Raw genomic sequence first — 20,370 nt, 5'->3', positions numbered from 1 at the left:
TGTATACTCTGGCTGTGTGCTCAGGGATCACTTCTGACAAGGCTTGGAGGACCTCAAAAAACAACAATAAAAACAAAACAAAAGAAAAAACCCAAAATAAACAAACACCTTTTTCTTAATGTATTGATTTATTTTGACAACAGAATTATAATTGGTTGCCTCTTTATTAAGGTAGCCTTCAAGGGTCTTTCCTCTATACTTATTTTCTTAGGGTATTCTAAGTCAAGAAATAAAATATAATGACCTTTTCAATAATGAAAGCCTGAGAAATTATTAGAAGTGTTCTTTTCCATTTCTAGGTTTAATAAAGAAACAGAAAAGATGGAAAATATTGAAGATAACCTACATTCTAACCACAGAAGAAACTGTAAAGGAAATGAAGAAGACGATGCTTTAGATTTTGATATTGATTTAGATGACACAGAAGATGATGATCAAATAGATTAATATCATTCTATTGGCTGCCTGAATTATGAAATCTGAACAAGTTTTGTTTTTGAATACTTTGCGAGATAACATTTTGTGAAATCCTAATAAGAAAATCAATAAACCTCTGAAAAGAAGCACCATTTTTATATAAATGTTAGAAATTATATGATGTTTGAATATTTCTATAAGTTTTACACAAAGTTTCTTTTTATAAAACTTTTAAGTTACACACCAAGACCACCAATTACAGAAGACTGAACAGTTGGAACAGAACTTTTAGAACCATAAAGAGAGACTCTATCTTAGGCTCCATCCTGTGACCTGTGCAAATACCAAGATCTCTAGTTACAGAGGCCTGATTTTATCATCCATGACTGAGTAGAAAGTTTCCAGACACCAGAAAAAGACCTAGGGGAGAGTAAAAAAGCTTGTACAGCACCTGTAGTTATCCCCATGACAGTATGCTTCAAGGGCAGAGAAACCCTGTATCTCTTAGGCCAAGGGAATTCCCTTTCTAGTCTCCTCAATATTTACTGTGCCTATGCAAAAGAGGGAAAACAAAAAGGAAGCACAATTTTTTTCTTTTTCTTTTTCTTTTTCTTTTTTTTTTTTTTTTGTCATTGTAGTTTTGGTATTTTTTTTGGTCTGTTCTTTTTTTTTTCTTCCTTATTTTTTTTTTGTCTTTTTGTGATGTTTTTCATCTCCCCCCCCCCCTTTCTTCTCTTAAATTGATATTGATAGCCCTCTAGATGGACCCCTCCCAGATTTATTTGTTTGATTGTTTTGTTTTTGTTTTTTCTTTTTCTTTCCCTTCAAACAGAACCACATAATTTAAATTATCTTATTCTGCCTCATAAATTGAGGAGGAAAATATGGATGGTATCAAGATCAAACAGTTGTATGAACATTGAGAATAAATAAAATAATGATCAGTCTTAAACACCAAATCCAAAGCTAACAACAACAGAATCGATACTCATTTTATAACAAGCTAGACATAGAGGGGACCACTTATACTAGCAGCCTAGGGGGCAAAGGTGGAGGATATGGGATGCATCTGGGAACAGGGTTGGAGGGAGGACAACACTGGTGGTGGGAACGCCCTGGATTCAATGTCTCTATGTACCTAAAATATTACTGTGAAAGATTTGTAATCCACTTTGGTCACAATAAAATTATTAATAAAATAAAATGTATAAAAATTTTTAAGTTACATTTGTAAGAATATCTGCCAAAATAAATATTGGGTATCATGCTGCAGTCCATGAGAATTCTTCAGAAGAATATGCTATCTAATACTAAACTAAACTAGATATATAATTGGTACCTGTGGGGGCTGGAGCGATAGCTCATTGGGTTAGGGCATTTGCCTTGCATGCAGCTGACCCAGGTTCAGGCCCTGGCATCTCATATGTTTGTATGGTAATCCTATATTCCAAAGCCAGGAATAACTTCTGAGCAGAAAACCCCTGAGTACAGTTGGGTGTCCTCTCCCATCTAAAACTTAGATGGTGTTAGGACTGGAGAGATAGTATAGCAGATAATGTGCATGCCTTGCACATGGTTGATACAGGTTCAATCTTTGGTATCATATGTGGTTCCCCCAAACCCTGCCAGAAGGGATCCCTAAAATCCCCACATAGCAAAAAATAAAAGTAGCTTGTATTACTTATACATTGTAAAATATAAAGCTTTTTATTTTTGTATGTTATTTAGCAATGGTATAGTAATTTTTTTCTTAAAATATATTTTTAAAAGGAGGGAAAGAGATAGTGCTTGCCATACATATGGCTGACCCTTGTTCAATCCCTGGCACCACACAGATTTTTCACCACCAGAAAGGATTCCTCTCCTCTCAATCTTAGAACATAGAGGAAACCCAAATTCCCTCCCAAAGTAAGGGGTTAAAATATTTTATATATCCTATCACATTTTTGACCTTTTCCCTCTGTAATGACATAATCTATAAAAAATTATTTTATTAAATGTGTGTATGTTTTAATATACCGTATTTGCCGGCGTATAAGACAACCCTTCAACCCATGAAAAACTTCCTAAAAGTTGGGAGTCATATTATATGCTAGTATATGGCATGCTGAAACTTGTTCCAGCTTCAGGGACAAGTGATCCGCACCCCTCGTACTTTTAAGAAGTAACTTACTTTTATAACTTTTAGGAAGTTTTTTCTGGGTTGAAGGGTCGTCTTATACGCCGGCAAATACGGTATGATAAAGAAAAGTTATATATCTATGACAGGTGAAGAAACGGTATAAATTGATGGTTTTCCTCTTTTTCGTTCAATAAATCTCAAAACTAAATAAAAGCAGCAAAGTAGTATAGTAGCCCTTCATGTACTCATCCATGATTTCCAACTGTTGTTTCTGCCATGTTTTCCTTTAAAAAAAAATTTTTTTTTTAAATTTTTGGGTCATAACTAAACTTCTAAGCACATTTTTGGTAGTTTATGCTCAAATAAAATCCCCACATACCAAAACAAAAAATGTAACTTGTAGTACTTATTATACATTGTATAAATATAAAGCTTATTCCTGGTTTATTCCTGGCTTGGTTACATACAAGGTAACACCTTAATTCCTATCTCTCTGGTCCCTGTGTTTTATTCATATAGATGGATATCATATATTCTTTATTTGCAGAACTATATGAAAGTTAGTGACTGGTATTGGTATCAAACTTTATATAAAATTTATACTAGGCATGTCCTTCATTTTGTTATAAAATTTTTAGATTGATGAACCTCAAATTTTAAGAACTTCCATTTGTTCTTCACTGTTTAGTTCTATTGTATTTATATATGATAATGTATTTGTCTTTTACTTTTGGGATATTTTATTTAAGCTAAAACTTTTCTGCTATAAAAGTACCTCTGCTAACATTGTTTTAGTATACTTGATACTAAAGTCTTTTTCTTCACATTTCTGTTAGATGTTTAGTGAGGTAGAGAACATTACTATTTATTTAGTTTTACTATACATAATAATGCCTTGTTATCTTTCCAGAAGGACTGTTAACTCCTTTACCTACAGTAGTGTATTAAAGCTCTAGTTCTCTGCATCCTTTCCAACAATTGGTATCAGGCAGTGTCACTCAGGGGTTACTCCTGGCTATGCGCTCAGAAATCGCTCCTGGCTTGGGGACCATATGGGACACCGGGGATAGAACCCAGGTCTGTCTTGGGTCAGCTGTGTGCAAGGCAAATTCCCTACCACTGTGCTATTGTGCTGGCCCCAGTATCAGGCTTTTTAATTTGTTTGTTTTGTGTACCATAGCCATCTCTTTGTACTAATTTGTATCTTCCTCATTGCTAATATGAGGAATAATTTTTATGGCTTAAAAAATTAATAGAGTGTACACCCAGCAGTATTCATAAACTATTCCTATTTTGTGCCCTGTAATGACACCCTGGCAATGCTTTGGGGATCCTATATGGTGCCCAGGAATTGAACTCAAGTCAGTTCATTCATTTTGTTAAGTATTTATCTTGATGAAATGCCATATGTTACTTAAGAAATGAATAGTGGGTCCTGAATATATATAATTAAGGTATATGATGAGTACATAGTTTTCCTTGCTGATGAAATGCCATATGTTACTTAAGAAATGTATAGTGGATCCTGAATATATATAATTAAGGTATATGATGAGTACATAGTTTTTCCTTGCTTTGATCCTTGCCTCCTTCTCTTAAAGGATATACTAAATTAAAGAAAAATGGAAATGTAAATAGAAAAAGATAAATCAAAATAGATAACCCTGTTCATTATCTGGAGACTTTAATACTCTAAAATCTCTAGCCTACATAAAATTTCTTTTTCTTAAATTTGTATGACTTTTTTGCATATAAATTTATTTTCTGAACTTGAATTTTCAAATTAAGGAAAAAGTTAGAATTAGAATACAGTCTTTTCATCTGAATGAGATGAGCAGGAGAGAAATTTGACATAAAGCATCAACTAGTGACATACAATAAAAGCTGCGCTTTATTCTTTAGTCCTTAAAGGTACCTTCATTTAATTAATTTTAGTTTTAGTGGCTTACTTGACACAAATGTATTACCTTAGGAAATTCAGCACACACTAGATTCTTTGCACCAGAGCAAACAAGGGTTTGTGCTACAGATCTGAGAACAAATACAGGTTGCAGATAAAAAATGTTGAAAAGTACTACCTGGAGTGACCCCTGCACACCACCAGGCATGGCCCCAAACTAATAAAGTTATATTAAGATAGTACAAGGGTTAGGCTTCTTGCTTTGCATACAGTCAACTTCAGTTCAATCTGCACTATCACATGTGAACCCCTGAACACTACTAGATGTGGCCCAAAAGACATAAACTAATGTGTAATGTTTTTTGTACTGTTCAGTGATGAAAAATATTTTGGAGGGGCCATGTGATCAGGACTTACGCCCAGCTCTGCTTTTTAAGGGTCACTTCTGGAGAAGTACTTGGAGCATCAGATGTGGTTGGTGCTGGGGATCAAACCCAGGTCAGCCACATAGTAGGCATGTACCTGAGGTGTTCTATTATAAAAACAGTTTTTATTGAAAGGAAGTTACTTAAAAAAATCTGTGATAGGAAAAAGAAAAATACATATTTATGAGAGAGTATAGGGTTCACCAGAGAAGTTCTGAAAAAATTAAGTTTGATTATTAAATTAAATTGAAAATAAAAGTTACAAATTATTTAACTAGAAAACTTAGTATCATTTTATCACTATCCTCCAGTGCAAGTTTCCTATCACAAGAGTAGGGTTACTTTCTGGAAAATTGTATAGATGGATATAAATGTAATTTCTATATTTCTTTAAATTCTAGTCTAATAAATTTTGAACTCAGTATGTAGAAACAAGATGACAGTTCTGATTTAGTGTAATAAATCTATTTAACACAGATAATTAGTTTAACTTATCTTGAATTTCTTTGAAGATTGTCACATAATCTGGGGTGTACTCTAATATAGAAGCTTGAAAACTGACTGTTTTGGTTTATTTCATATAGACACTTTCCAAAAGTTGGCAGTATCACTATGAGGGATAGATTGTAGGTAATGGGGGTTCTAGAATGTTCCAAGTAGTATCCTTGGGTGCTATTGAGAGGATGCTTCTGTTTGTTAGCTTAGAGAAGGTTGTTTTCCCCAGGGATATTAAGTGGCTTTTTTTCTTTCTTAAAAGGGGCAATAATTATTAATTAATTTGAACTCTGAAATATAATTCCTCATCTGACCTCATCCCTCAGGTGATAGTGATCATCAGCAATGTCAAAACTAGTTGATAGGACTTTTTAAAGTCATTCCCATGCTTTCCTCTTTCTAGCTACCTCAATAGGACACCGTTTTTTGTTTTTTGTTCTCTCTCTCTCTCTCTCTCTCTCTCTCTCTCTCTCTCTCTCTCTCTCTCTCTCTCTTTTCTTGTTTCTGGAGTTCTCAGAAACTAGGAGTGATCATGCAGGGCTAATCTAGGAGATTCTAAAAAAGATTATCTCTGTGGAAGAAAACATGTTTCTTATCAGATTCTTCCTGCCCAAATATGCTTGTGAGAAGACATGAATATCTAGAACTTGTGTCCATGATGGGAAAACAAATGAGTGGCAGACATAGGGAACTAAAGCCATGACATTATTAAGCTCCAGACCGACAATACCCGAGGCCCCCAACCTTTAGAATTCTTGTGAGATTATTCAGTGTTTTTTACAATACTAATAAGTCAGTCAAATGCATTCCGAGTAATTATTTCAAAAAGCTTGGTTGCATGTTCTGTGGTACTTGGCTGCAGCAAAAAAAGGAAACATAACATCAAAATATAATTAATCATGGAGGCCAGAGAGGTAGCACAGCAGTGGGGCGTTTGCCTTGCATGCAGCCTATCCAGGACCAATGATGGTTCGAATTCTGGCATCGCATATGGTCCCCTGAGCCTGTCAGGAGCAACTTCTGAGCTTAGAGCCAGGAATAGCTCCTGAGAACCGCCAGGAATGACCCAAAAACATATATATAAAACTGAAGACATTGATTTGTTTCTTATCTAAGTTCTGAAAAAGGAGAGGTAGGGAGTGTGTGTGTGTGTGTGTGTGTGTGTGTGTGTGTCATAGCACATATTAGCAATAGATATGCCAGTTTGTTATGTTACAGCTGTAAGCATATTACCAATCAAAATACCCAGAGATGCTCAGGGACTACTCTTAGCTTGCTGCTCAGAGGATGCTTTGGAGTATTTTGAGGACCAGGGTGAGCCAGGGATTGAACCTTGAACTCCCACACAAAAAAGCACGCACTCCTCCCCTTTGAGTCATCTTCCTAATCCTTTGACACTTCGTGGTGGTAGGGAGTAATCTTAGGGTTTCACCTCATGGTGTGTAGGGGTTACTTTCCTAGCTTTGCCATTAGGGTCATTCCTGGTGGTACTCAAGAGACATCTGTAATGCCAGGGATCACACTAGGATCAAGTACATGCAAGGTAAGCAACCTTAACCCCAGTACTGTGTCTCCATCCCCCATATCAGCACTTTTAATTATCTTATGAACCACTTGGAAACCAACAGAAAGATTAATTTATACTAAGCCATCCAGTCCATCTGTGACAGCCATGCTATCTGATTCCAGGATCTGTTCTTTTTATTGGGGGGAGGGGTACACCCAGTGACACTCTGGGGTTACTCCTGGTTGTGCGCTCATTGGCTTGGGGAACCATATGGGATGCCAGAGGGTACAACCGTGGCCCATCCTGGGTTAGCATATGCAAGGCAGATGCCCTATCACTTGTGCTACCATTCTGGCCCCAGAATCTGTTCTTTTTAAACAATTGCACTATTGTACCATTTTTTAAAATCACATGTTGAAGCATTTCTAAAGGTGAATGGAGAATTCTGTATGAAGTGGAGAACATAGCATAACCAAACCTTTTGAAATGATAACTGGGCCAGAGAGATAGGACAGCAGGCAAAGTGTTTGCCCTATACATGGTTGATCTACATTTGATCCTCAGTATTGCATGTGTTTTTTCAAGCACCACCAGAGGGGTTACCTCTGAACATAGAGTCTGCATGGCTGGGTGTGGCCTATGTATATATATACATATATATATATGAACTACTGTGCTCTTCTGTCTCCTGAAACTCTCCTGAGAAGGCCAAAAAAGACCCAGTGAAAACTGGCTCCCAGAGGCACCCCAGCAGAAAGGCCAATAAAAAAAAACTAGTGAAAACTGGCTACCAGAGGTGCCCCAGCAGAAAGATAGCTTCTTTGTTTGTGAAGGCAGGAGGTGTCTGGCCCCTGCTGTGGAGTAGCAACTGGGAGGGAGACTGAGAGGATCTGTCGCCTTTGCCTGTTTCTCTTCTCTATTGTCTCCAGAAACTCCTGAGAAGACCAAGAAAGACCCAGTGAAAACTGTCTCCTAGAGGCTCCAGAAAAGCGCACCCTCTCCACTTTGCTTCTCAGCTGCACACTCTTTCTAACTAATGAACCCCACCATAACACGTAGAAAAAAATTACGCTACAAGTGTGACAATGGGGAAAACTCATAGGCAAACACCATTCACAGAGAATGAAGATGATAGCTCTGAATGAAGATGATAGCTTTGATGACAAAAAAACCAACTATTTGATTAATCGCTCAGATAAGGAGTTTAGAATAGAAATATGGATGAAACTAATAGAAATCAAAGAAAACTTAGCTTAAGCTGAACAGAACATAAAGATAGAAATCAGAAAACTCCAAACTGAAATAACAGGTCTGAAAAACAGTAGCTGAACTGGAAACATCAATGGAAAGCCTCTCCAACAGTGTAACAGCAGCTGAGGACAGAATCGGTGAACTGGAAGATGAAATGCAGAACAACTCCATACAGAAGAAGAGATTAGAAAAGAACCTTAAGGCAAATGATCATACAATGGAAAAAGTACTCAAAGAATGTCAACAGATGAAAATAGAAGTGTTTGATAAACTCAATAGAAACAACATAAGAATCATTGGAGTCCCAGAGGCCCAGGAAGGAGATCCTCAGGAAGAATCAATAGTCAAAGACATCACAGAGAAACTTCCAGAGCTAAAGACTGCATGCAATCAAATCCTGCATGCCCGAAGAGTACCAGCTAAAAGAGACCCGAAGAAAAACACTCCAAGACACACCCTAGTCACAATGACGAATCCCACAGATAGAGATAGAATACTGAGAGCAGCAAGATCAAAAAGGGAAATTACATTCAAAAGAGCATCCATAAGATTTACAGCAGACATGTCAGAAAAAACTCTCAAGGCCAGAAGACAGTGGTGGGATATTGTGATAAGACTGAATGAAATGGATGCTTCACCTAGAATACTGCAACCAACCCGACTCACTTTCAGATTTGAAGGAAGAATACATAGTTTCACGGATAAGCAACAGCTCAGAAACTATACAGATGCAAAAACAGCCTTAAAAAAAAAAGCTGAAAGGTCTTCTTTAAGATAAGACAGACAAACAGATACACCAAACATATACAAAAAGATGAAATGAAATCTCATGAAAATTCTCTCCCTCAACGTAGTGGACTAAATGACCAATTAAGAGACACAGAGTGGCTAGATGGATTAAAAAGATGAATCCAACCTGTTGCTTACAAGAAACACACCTGAATAATCAGAACAAACATAGACTCAAAATCAAAGGCTGAAGGAAAATCATCCAAGCAAACAACACCCTTAAAAAAGCTGGAGTGGACATATTAATATCAGATGACACAAACTTTAGACTCAGAAAAGTTGTAAGGAACAAAGATGGACACTTCGTATTTGTCAAAGGATAGGTGCAACAGGAAGAAATTGCACTACTAAACATAAATGCACCCAACGAGAGACCAGCAAAATATCTAATACACTTATTGACAAATTTGAAAGAGTTTATTAATAGAAACACAATAACTGTGGGAGACCTAAACATGGCCCTGTCAACACTTGGTAGGTCAACCAGATGAAATCCAACAAAAATATACTAGCCATGAAAAGAGGAATGGAAGAAAGAGGCCCAGTAGATATATATAGGACACTCCACCCCCAGAAGCCTGGATACATATTTTTCTCCGATATACATGGGTCATTCTTCAGGATAGACCACATGTTGGCATATAAAACATACCTCCATAAATTCAAGAGGATAGAAATGTTGCAGACTACCTTCACTAACCACAAGGCTCTGAAATTAGATGTGAACAACAAAGGGACACAGAAGAAAACTTTAACAACTGGAAATTAAACACCCTACTACTGTACAACCAGTGGGTCCAAGAGGAAATCAAAACTATCCTGGAAACAAATGACAATTGAAGACACAACTATCAGAATCGATGGGACACAGCAGAAGTGGTACTGAGAGGAAAATTTATAGCTTTGTAAGCACACATCAGGAAGGAAAAAGAGGCATACCTGAATAGCTTATTGATGACGCTTAAAAAATTAGAAAATGATCAACAAAAGGAATCAAAAATAGGGAGACAGAAGGAAACAAAGCTTAGAACAGAAATCAATGAAGTGGAAACCCAAAAAAACAATACGAAAGATCAACAAAAGCAGAAGTTGGTTCTTTGAGAAAATAAACAAGATTGATAGACTGTTGCAAGTCAGCCCTTGAAGAGGTTGACTGATGGTGGGATGGAGGATGAGGCCTTTCTCTTCCAGCTTGGAGCACGCGTCTGCCACCCTGTCTAGCCGACGGTTCTGAGGTGAAACGGTGGGTAAACAGCTCGCAGACAGTCGGGCTCGTGGAAATATTAGCTTTATTCGGTAGACAAGACTGAAGTCCAAAGACTCAGCTTAAGTTCCAGCAAAAAAGCCTCGGCCTTCCACAGACCCTTGTTTTTATCTCCCAGAGTCAGGTACCACCCAATGGTGGGATCAGATACCAACCAATGGTGGAAGCAGAATCAGGTACTACCCTAGGGTGGGGGCAGAATGCCAGGTCACACCCTAGGGTCGGGCACAATCACCAATCAGTTTAGGGTGAGTAACATAGTAATCCCCCAAAATATTTACATACACAACAATAGACCACTGGCAAAACTCAAAGAAAGAGAAAGAAAGGAACTTGATAACCAATATTAGAAAAGATACAGATATTGCAGAGACTCAAAGAGTAATCAGAGACTATTTTGAGAAATTCTAAGGCACTAAAAATGAGAACCTGGAAGAAATGGATAAATTTTTTGACTCATAACCTCCCACGGTTGAATAAGTAGGATGTAGCATTTCTAAACACCCCCATCACTATTGATGAAATTAAAACGGTAATCAAATGTCTGCCCCCCCCCCCAAAAAAAAAGCCCAGGCCCAGATCGATTCACTAATGAATTCTTTCAAACCTTTCAAGAGGAACTACTACCAATCCTTGCATGGCTCTTTCATGAAATTGAAAAAACGGGAACACTTCCAAATAGGTTTTTTTGAAGCCAACATCACCTTGATACCAAAACCAGAGAGAGATGCTGCCAAAAAAGAAAATTACAAACCAGTATCCCTGATGAACACAGATGCAAAGATCCTCAACAAAATCCTGGCAAATAGGATCCAATGCCTCATCAAGATGGTCATTCACTACAATCAAGTAGGCTTCATTCCAAGAATGGAAGAATGGTTTAAAATCCGTAAATCTATCAACAAAGTACACAATATCAACAAGAAAATAAAAACCACATGATCATTTAATAGATGCAGAGAAAGCATTTGATAAGGTCCAACAGCCATTCACTTTTTTTTTAACCATTTTTGATTTAAAAAATAACTCAGCAAGATGGGAATGAAAGGAACCTTTCTCAATATAGTTAAGGCCATCTACCACAAACCAATGGCAAATATTATCCTCAGTAGAAAAAAACTAAAAGCCTTTCCTCTAAATTCTGATACAAGACAAGGCTGCCCTCTCTCACTGCTCCTGTTCAACATATACTGGAAGTCCTTACTATAGCAATTAGGCATTAAAAATATCAAGGACATCCAGATAGGAAAGGAAGACGTCAAGCTCTCACTTTTCAGATGACATGATACTATATTTAGAAAACCCTAAAACCTCTACCATAAAGCTTTTATAAACAGTAGACTAATATAGCAATGTGGCAGGCTACAAAATTATAATGTAAAAATCAATGGCCTTTTTATACACCAATAATGATAGAGAAGAAATGGATATTAAGATAACAATCCCATTCACATAATTCATAATATATATAAAATACATAAACTCAAATATCTTGGAGTCAATTTGACTAAAGTTAACTTGACTAAAGTTAGGGACCTAGACAAAGAAAACTATAAAACCCTGCTTCAAGAAATAAGAGAGTAAACACGGAAATGGAAACACATACCCTGCTCATGGATTGAAAGGATTAACATCATTAAAATGGCAATACTCCCCAAAGCATTGTACAGATTTTATGTGGTCCCCCTAAAGATACCTATGACATTCTTCAAAGTGGATTAAACACTTCTGAAATTTATTTGGAACAATAAATACCAATGAATAACTAAAGCAATCCTTGGGGAAAAGAATATGGGAGGCATTATTTTCCCTAATTTTAAACTGTATTGCAAAGCAATAGTTACAAAACAGCATGGTATTGGAATACAGACAGATCTTCATATCTGTGGAGTAATCTAGAGAATGTTCCCCAGATATACAATCACTTAATTTTTAGTAAATGGGCAAGAAATCCTAAATGGAGCAAGGAAAACCCCTTCAACAAGTGGTGTTGGCACAACTAGTTAGCCACTTGCAAAAAAAAAGTGAACTCAGACTCCCAGCTAACACCATGTATGCAGGTCAATCCAACTGGATTAAAGACCTTGACATGAGGTCTGAAACGATAATGTATATAGAACAACACGTAGATAAAACACTCCATGACATTGAGACTAAAGGCATCTTTAAGGAGGAAACCACTCTCCAAACAAGTGAAAGCAGAGATAAACAGATGGGAATATATTAAGCTGAGAAGCTTCTGCACCTCAAAGGAAATAATGCCCAGATAAAAGAGCCACTCACTGAATGGAAGAAATTATTCATCCAATACCCATTAGATAATGGGCTAATATTCAAAATATACAAGTCACTAACAGACTTTACAAGAAAAAAAATCTAATCCCATCAAAAAATGGGGAAAAGTAATGAACAAACACTTTATCAAAGATGAAAAACAAATGGCCAAAAGTCACATGAAAAATGTTCCACATCACTAATTATCATGGAGATGTAAATCAAAACAACAATGAGGTATCATCTCACACCACAGAGACTGGCACATATCACAAAGAATAGGAACATCCTGGAGGGGATGTAGAGAGAAAGGAACTTATTCTTTGCTGGAGGGAATGCCGTCTAGTCCATTCTTTATGGAAAACAATTTGAAGATTCCTCAAAACACTGGACATTGAACTCCCATATGATCTAGCTATGCCACACCAAGAGATATATTCTAGGTGGAACATAAAAATACAGTTCAAAAATCCCTTCCTCATACCAATATTCATTGCAGTGCTATTTATTATAACCAGACTTTAGAAACAACCAAGATGCCCTTCAACACATGAATGGCTAAATGAATGAATTGTATATATACACAATGGTATATTATGCAACCATCAGGAGAGATGGTCATGAAATTTTCTTATACATGGATTTACATGGAATCTATTATGTTGAATGAAATAAGTTAGAGGGAGAGAGATAGACACAGAATAGTATCACTCATCTATGGATTTTAAGAAAAATAAAAGGCATTTTTGTAATAATTCTCAGAGACAATGGAGATGAGGCCTGGAAGGTCCAGTTCACGATATACAGCTCATCACAAAGAGTGGTGAGTGCAGTTAAAGAAATAACTACACTGACAACTAACATAACAATGTGAATGAATGAGGGAAGTAGAAAGCCTGTCTCAAATACAGATGCGGGTGGGGGTAGGGAGGTAGGAGATTTGGGGCATTGATGGTGGGAATGTTGCACTGATGAAGGGTGGTGTTCTTTATATGACTGAAACTGAACTACAATTATGTTTGTAATCAAATTGTATAAATAAAGTTATTTAAAAATAAAAAAGAACTACTGTAATTTTAACATAATCATACTCGCCTATGAATGCAAGGCATTGTCCCAGAAACTTGGGGTACAACAATCAGGTTTCGATCTTTTCTGAGATAAATATTTAGTGAGTAGAGGCATAAGTAAATTTTATGTTAGGAGGTGAAGTGTGCTTTGGAGAACAATTATGCTTTGTTAGACTGATAGTGATGGAGTCTAAAACCAGGGATGCAGGAGAAAAAGTAGTTAGGAAGTGAACTCTGATTTGCTTAAGGGGATGGTGGAAGTGCTTTTGAGCTATACCCAGAGTTGTTCAGGGATCACTCCTGGCTGTGCTTGGGATCAAATGAGGTGCTGGCCACATGTAAGGCAAGTGCTTCACCCTTGTACTGTCTCACTGGCCTCAGTGCACTTTGTTTTTTTAAATAAAGTGTTTAGTGTAGGCCTCACTGGAAAAAGGTAACATTTGAGCAATGGCAGAAGTCATATAGATAGACTGTGGGGAAAGAATATTCCTGACCAAGGAAACCACCACCATAAGACTTAAGCAAAATTGTGCTTTGTTGAATCAAGAAACCCTAATGAGGAAATTATTTGACTGGAGCTTCATTGAAGAAAAAGCACAAAGAGGAAGAAGGTTAAATCTTGGGAAACTTGTATTGGGTTATTTTTCTTTATCTCCCCTTCCCAATCCATTGATATATGAGTCATTTCTTATTTATGCTTCTTAAGGACTTCTGAGTTATCAAACCTGTTAGTTTAAAACCTGTTAGTCTTAAAATTTTGAAAATTGTCATTTCTAGTCTTTGTGTAATGACTGTTGGCCTATCTTTGTATTAATTAATTTGCTCTTCTAGATAATTAGTATTCATCTTTTCTTTCTGCTTTGGTTTTTTTTTAAAGTGGAGGTTCTGGGCCAAACCCAATGGTGCTCAGAATTTACACCTGGCAATATGCTCAGGGATCACTCATGGTGATGCTTGAGGATCATATGAGCTTCTGGGGATTGAACCCAAGTGTGTGACTTGCAAGTTGTGTCCTACCTTCAGCCCCTGCATTTATGCATTTAAAACTTTTTTTTGGTTTAGTTTTTGGGTCACACCCAGCTGCGCTCAGGGGCTACTCCTGGCTCTAAGCTCAGAAATTGCCCACGGCAGGCTCGGAGGACCATATGGGATGCTGGGATTCAAAACACTGTCCTTCTGCATGCAAGGCAAACGCCTTACCGTTGTGCTATCTCTCCAGCCCCCTAAAATTATTTTAAATTTGAGATGTTTGGACCACACCTGGTGGTGGTTAGGGGTCACTCCTAGCATGCTTGGGGGAACATACACATTCCAAAGAATATAACCAATATTAGCCACATACAATGTAATTGCCTTAATTTCTGTACTATCTTCTCCAGGTCTTGATTTAATTATTTTAACTGTTGTAATATGACTTACATCAGTTCTATACTATGCTTTAGTTTGCAATACACCTATACCACCCCTCCAGAGTGTGCCAGCATAATTCTCTGCCATTATCACAAGGTCATTTCTCTTATTCCATCTTATGTAGCCTTGGTTCACTGCTCTGTTGGGACATTTTCTCATTTGTTTTCTTTGAAGTCAGTCTGATTTGTTCTCCCTTGCTTCCTTTTTGTTTCTTTTTCTTTCCGTTCAATTTTTTTATTTCTTTCTCATTATCTTTTTTTCTTTCCTTTATTCTTTCTCCCTTTCAAGATTTATTGAACATGTCTCAGTGTAATAACCTAAAGAAAATCACAAGATAGTGAACAGTTGTCTTCAAGGCCTCAGACAAATCTCTTGAGAAACACCAAGACCAACATCCTAATGTATTGGTAAGTACACCTCAAATTTTTCCTCTCCCTCCCTCCCTCCCTCCTTCCCTCTCTCCCTCCCTCCCTCCCTCCCTCCCTCTCTTTCTTCCTTCCTACCTTCTTCCTTCCTTTCTTTCTTCCCCCACTTCTTCCCCTCATCTAGTTGTGCTCAAGGCTTATTCCTGGCTCTGTGCTTAGGAATCACTCCTAGCAGGGCTCAGGAACTATATACAGTGAGAGGTATTAGGTCAGTCACATGAAGGGCTCATTTCAGGCCATCCTTGTTTCTTTACAGCCTTTTCAGCTACTACTTGTGAAGCAAACTGTAGAGAGATCTCTGCCATTCTCTTCTCCTGGAACTCCACTGGCAATACTATCCCATTTGGCAGGATTTCCAGCCTTGAGAAGTGAACCATCTCTCTGCATTTGCAGAACAGTCTCGTAAGTTGCTGTCATAACTGTCATTGGCTGTCTCAGGACAATTGAAAACAATACCTGATTCAATACCTGATCCATCTCAGCATGGTCTAACTTGAATACTTCAACCTATTTATATCCCATAGTCCTGTCTTTTTTTAGGGCCAATTTTCTTCATCCTCTGATTCAGGTTCAAAAAATGGCTAAACACTTACTTTGTTTTCTTTGATGTAGATGAAATCAATACCTTGAGCTCTATTTTGGAGTTTTGTCTAAGAAAAAAAAAATTGCTGCACCTTATTGGTCACCACAACAGGCCCCACAGCTCAGCCATGAAATCTTTCCCACCCTGGTGCTCAGCATCATGGAGGCAGTTTGGCTGCCAGTTGGCCTAAAAGATGCAAAACTATGACTGACTGGAGGAGAAACTGAGTCAGTCAGCTTTAAACCATTTAATTCTTTGTTTATGATGCCAAAGTTTTTAATCTAAAATGTATATTTGTTATAGATTACATAACTTTGAAACAGCTATTTTACATTATAATGCAGCCATCTCCTTTCTATTTGTGACTTTGGATGTGTGTGGAAGGGGTGGAGGGAGTGGGTCACATCCAAGACTGCTCAACATCTACTCCTGACAGTGCTCAAAGACTCATGATACAAGTGATGGAGTCAATGCCCGCCATATGTGATGCAAGCACCTTTCCTCCTATGCCATTATCTCCAAGGCTTCAATTTCTGTTTTCTTTGACATATCAGTCATGATTATCTTGAAGTCTATTAATATTGCTAAATTATTGCTAGATATTGATAGAAATTAGGAATAGTAAAGATTTTAGAGACACAGAGCAACTTCCACCATAACCACCATTCCTGCATGTGGCCCAAGAGCATTGATCACAAATTTCACAGAAATAATTTTTTTAATTTTAAAAATATTTTATTGAAACCATTGTGATTTACAAAGTCCTTCATAGTTGAGTTTCAGACATACAATGAATCAGGGCCAATCCCACCACCAGTGTTGACCTTTCTCCACTGATGCTCCCTGGGTACATCCCATAAGATAACCAACCTGCTGTGCCCCCAACCCTGCCAGTTTAACAGACCCAAGTTTAGATTGTTAAAGTTTGGGTCTCCTGTTCCATTGTTGTTGCGTTTGGCCCATATACCTGAAACTGCTTGACCCCTGGCTCCCATCTTTCATATTTGTGTTTATCCTCCTCCACTCAGTTTCTTTCCTCGCCTCACTATACTCTGGGCCGAGGGTATTCGTATCAACTCCCATATAGACCATTGCATTTCTTCATGCAATTATTATAAATATCACATATAAGTAATATATTTCTGTTTTAAACCAAAAATGTCAAGACATATTGCTTTGTTTGCAGGGAAAGTTGGCTGTGTTCAGAGCCTTCTGGCTCTATGCCAGTCTTTGTACTGCTCAGGGGACTATCTTCAGTGTTGGGGATAGAATCAGGCTGGGGTGGCCACTTATAAAGTCAACCCCTAAACCCCATACTAGCTCCCTGGCTTGATTTATTTTTATTTTTTTGGTTTTGGGGCCACACCCGTTTGATGCTCAGGGGTTACTCCTGGCTATGCACTCAGAAATCGCCCCTGGCTTGGGGGGACCATATGGGACGCCGGGGGATTGAACCACAGTCCATTCTATCCATCCTATGCTAGCGCTTGCAAGGCAAACACCTTACCTCTAGCGCCACCTTCCCGCCCCCCGCCCCCCGGCTTGATTTTAATAGTATTCTAAGTGTTACCTATATAATAATTTTGAGGAGAATTTTTATTTCATAGCAAATTTCTCCAATGAAAGTTTTTGTAACAAGGATTTCTGATTTGCTTTTGTCCAGTTGTAGTCCTTCTGAAATGAGAATCCTAAGTAATACATTCACAAATAAGTAACTTCAAGGGAAAAAAAGAAACAAAAATAAAAACACCTTGAAACAGTAACAGCTTTAAAATTCCTTATTTTTTGTTAAAATTGAAGAATATTAGTTGCTAACTATAATTAACATCATCCTGAATCTGAAGTCAAGTAATTGTTTTAAATTTTAAAATTACACATTGAGTCAAAATAAAGTAAACTAGGAAAGCATATATTAGTGACCAGGAATTGCTGCTCAATGGTAGAACACTTGTCTTGCAAGTATGAGGACCTGAGTCCAACCACCGCCATTAAAAACAAACAAAAATTACACACAACTGATAGCACAGTGGCGTTTGCCTTGCAAGCAACTGACCCAGGACCTAAGGTGTTTGGTTCGAATCCCGGCATCCCCGATGGTCCCCCTTGCCTGCCAGGAGCTATTTCTAAGCAGATAGCCAGAAGTAACCCCTGAGCAGCGCTGGGTGTGCCCCCCCCCAAAAATAACACAACTATATTCTATTTTCCAGAACTTTTGTTTGTTTGTTTGTTTGTTTGTTTGTTTGTTTAGGTTTTTGGGCCACACCCGGCAGTGCTCAGGGGTTACTCCTGGCTATCTGCTTAGAAATAGCTCCTGGCAGGAACGGGGGACTATATGGGACGCCAGGATTCAAACCAACCACCTTAAGTCCTTGGTCGGCTGCTTGCAAGGCAAGTGCTGCTGTACTATCTCTCTGGCCCCTATTTTCCAGAACTTTTGATTAGAAAATTGCAAATACAATTTTGTGTGTAATTTTTTGTTTATTTATTTCTTTGTGTAATTAAGACTATCTATTTCACTTTCTAAAAACTTATTTAATCTAGTTATAATTTATTTGTGAAACACAGTCTTTAATCAGTAAACACTTTTTTATTCTATGATAATGAATAAAATCATGATAACATGGGGAACAATGACATAAATGACAAATATGAGAACTAGATTAGATCTGGGGAAATTGTCAGCTGTGGTTAGGAAAGATGGTCTTCTACAGATCAGGACAGATCTGATGTTCCTTAGCAGAGGATATTACAGCATGTCCGCAAAGTCAGGAAACAAAATAAAAGAACTTTTAAACACTTGACTATTGTGTACTCAGTATGTTTTCTAATGAAGAACTCTTTTATAAAGCAAGAGACCCAATACTGTTCTGGAAATATCTATATCAATATATGTATCTATATATATATAACATACAGTTATATATTAACATATAGTTAATATACTTTGACTTATCCAGACTCAGGAAACACTAGTGGATCCAGGATTTATTATACTGTACTTAATCGGAAGCATACCACATGTCCTATTTGGAAGTGCAACTGAATAATTAATTGCACAAAATATTACATACATTACTTACATTTTTTATACGTTCCTGTCTTTTGTCAACCCTTTGGCTACAGTTAAACAAAGCAGGTACCACCTGACTTTGGTCAGTGACATAAAATAAGACTTAGTAAAACAAACAAATGTTTCTCATCAGTAATTTGGAAACTATTTCAAAATCCTTGGCAATGGTCATAGTACATTTCAGATCCTATCAAGTGATTTATTTATTCATGGAAAGTCCTTGACTGGTCATTATGGAAATACTTAATGGAGCTCTACACAACGGTCAGTCGAGCTGGGAGGATATCCTACAGAGGTGCACATCCCAGAGGAAGGAATCATGTCAGGGCAGATGGTCTCTTCATGGTTGTGATTCTGTAATAAGGTCACACTGCAGAACTAGTGCCTCAGGGTTCGAACCTAAATGGGAAGGAATGGAATTCACAGACCAACTCTATTATGTTTGGATAGGTATCCATCCATTCTGTATTTTTTCAGTCATAAAAATTCCTCTCTATGAACTGCTTGTCAAGTACATTTTGCCTACAACAGTACATGGCGGTAATCCAAAAGTCAATCTTGTTCTTTCCATCTATAAATTGGCTACAGAGGTGACCATGAAATTGGACTTAAAGTGACACTTTTGTTGGAGTATTTTGTTGTTCAAAACTGCATTATAAATTTTTTCAGGGGATTTATTCTTCACGAATTCTGATCCTTCCAGTGTTTAAAAAACTTGGTTTTCTTTGGTTTTAGGTTCACACCAGTAGTACTCAGGATTTACTCCTGATTCTACTTTCAGGGATCATTCCTGGTGGCCTCATGGAACCATAAGGGATGCCAGCATTCAAACCTCTTGTTTTGTGTGTAAGACAAGAGCCTTACCTGCTGTGCTCTCTCCAACACTTTTCTTTATGTCTTAACTTATATTTGTGTGTATGTGTATATGGTACCAGAAATTTAACCCAAGGAATCAATAAGTGAGGTACATGCTCTACAGCAAATAAAATCCCTGCTCCTATGTATTGTAATTTAAAAAATTAAGATAATTAAAATAAAATTAATTTAAAAAGTCCATAATGCTCCTGGATCTAGACTTCAAAGATGTTTTCAATGATGCATTCCCACTGACAAAGATAACACAATCAGAAATAAGTACATCAAAACAAAAAGTTTCTACAAGACAAATTTGGACTAAAATAAAAAGATACACTGCTGTATAGAAGATATTTGCACATAGCTAAAGGATTAATATCAAGAATATGTGAAGCACTCACAAAACAACCAATGACATCATAAAACAGGGAAATGGGATGAATAGACAATTCCATGAAATGACATTATAGCTGCCCAATAGATACTTGAAAAGGTGTTCATCACTTAATATCA

The 20,370-nt window shown here is 37.3% G+C and overlaps 2 protein-coding genes across 2 annotated transcripts in view; one reads left to right on the top strand and one right to left on the bottom strand.

Moving 5' to 3' along the window:
• Positions 1–569, top strand: part of C3H9orf85 (chromosome 3 C9orf85 homolog) — a 61,936-nt gene extending 61,367 nt beyond the window's left edge. The window contains exon 4 of the mRNA XM_049770995.1: positions 300–569. Within this exon, the coding sequence (XP_049626952.1) occupies positions 300–447 (148 nt within the window). The 3' untranslated portion in view covers positions 448–569. The remainder of the gene's footprint in view (positions 1–299) is intronic.
• Positions 1–20,370, bottom strand: part of ABHD17B (abhydrolase domain containing 17B, depalmitoylase) — a 584,428-nt gene that overhangs the window by 110,637 nt on the left and 453,421 nt on the right. The gene's annotated exons all lie outside the window — the stretch shown is intronic.

Source organism: Suncus etruscus, chromosome 3 (genome assembly GCF_024139225.1).
Source record: "Suncus etruscus isolate mSunEtr1 chromosome 3, mSunEtr1.pri.cur, whole genome shotgun sequence".
Classification (NCBI taxonomy): Eukaryota; Metazoa; Chordata; class Mammalia; order Eulipotyphla; family Soricidae; genus Suncus; species Suncus etruscus.
Note: the sequence above shows the minus strand (reverse complement) of the source record. Positions and strands in the feature narration are given on the sequence as shown.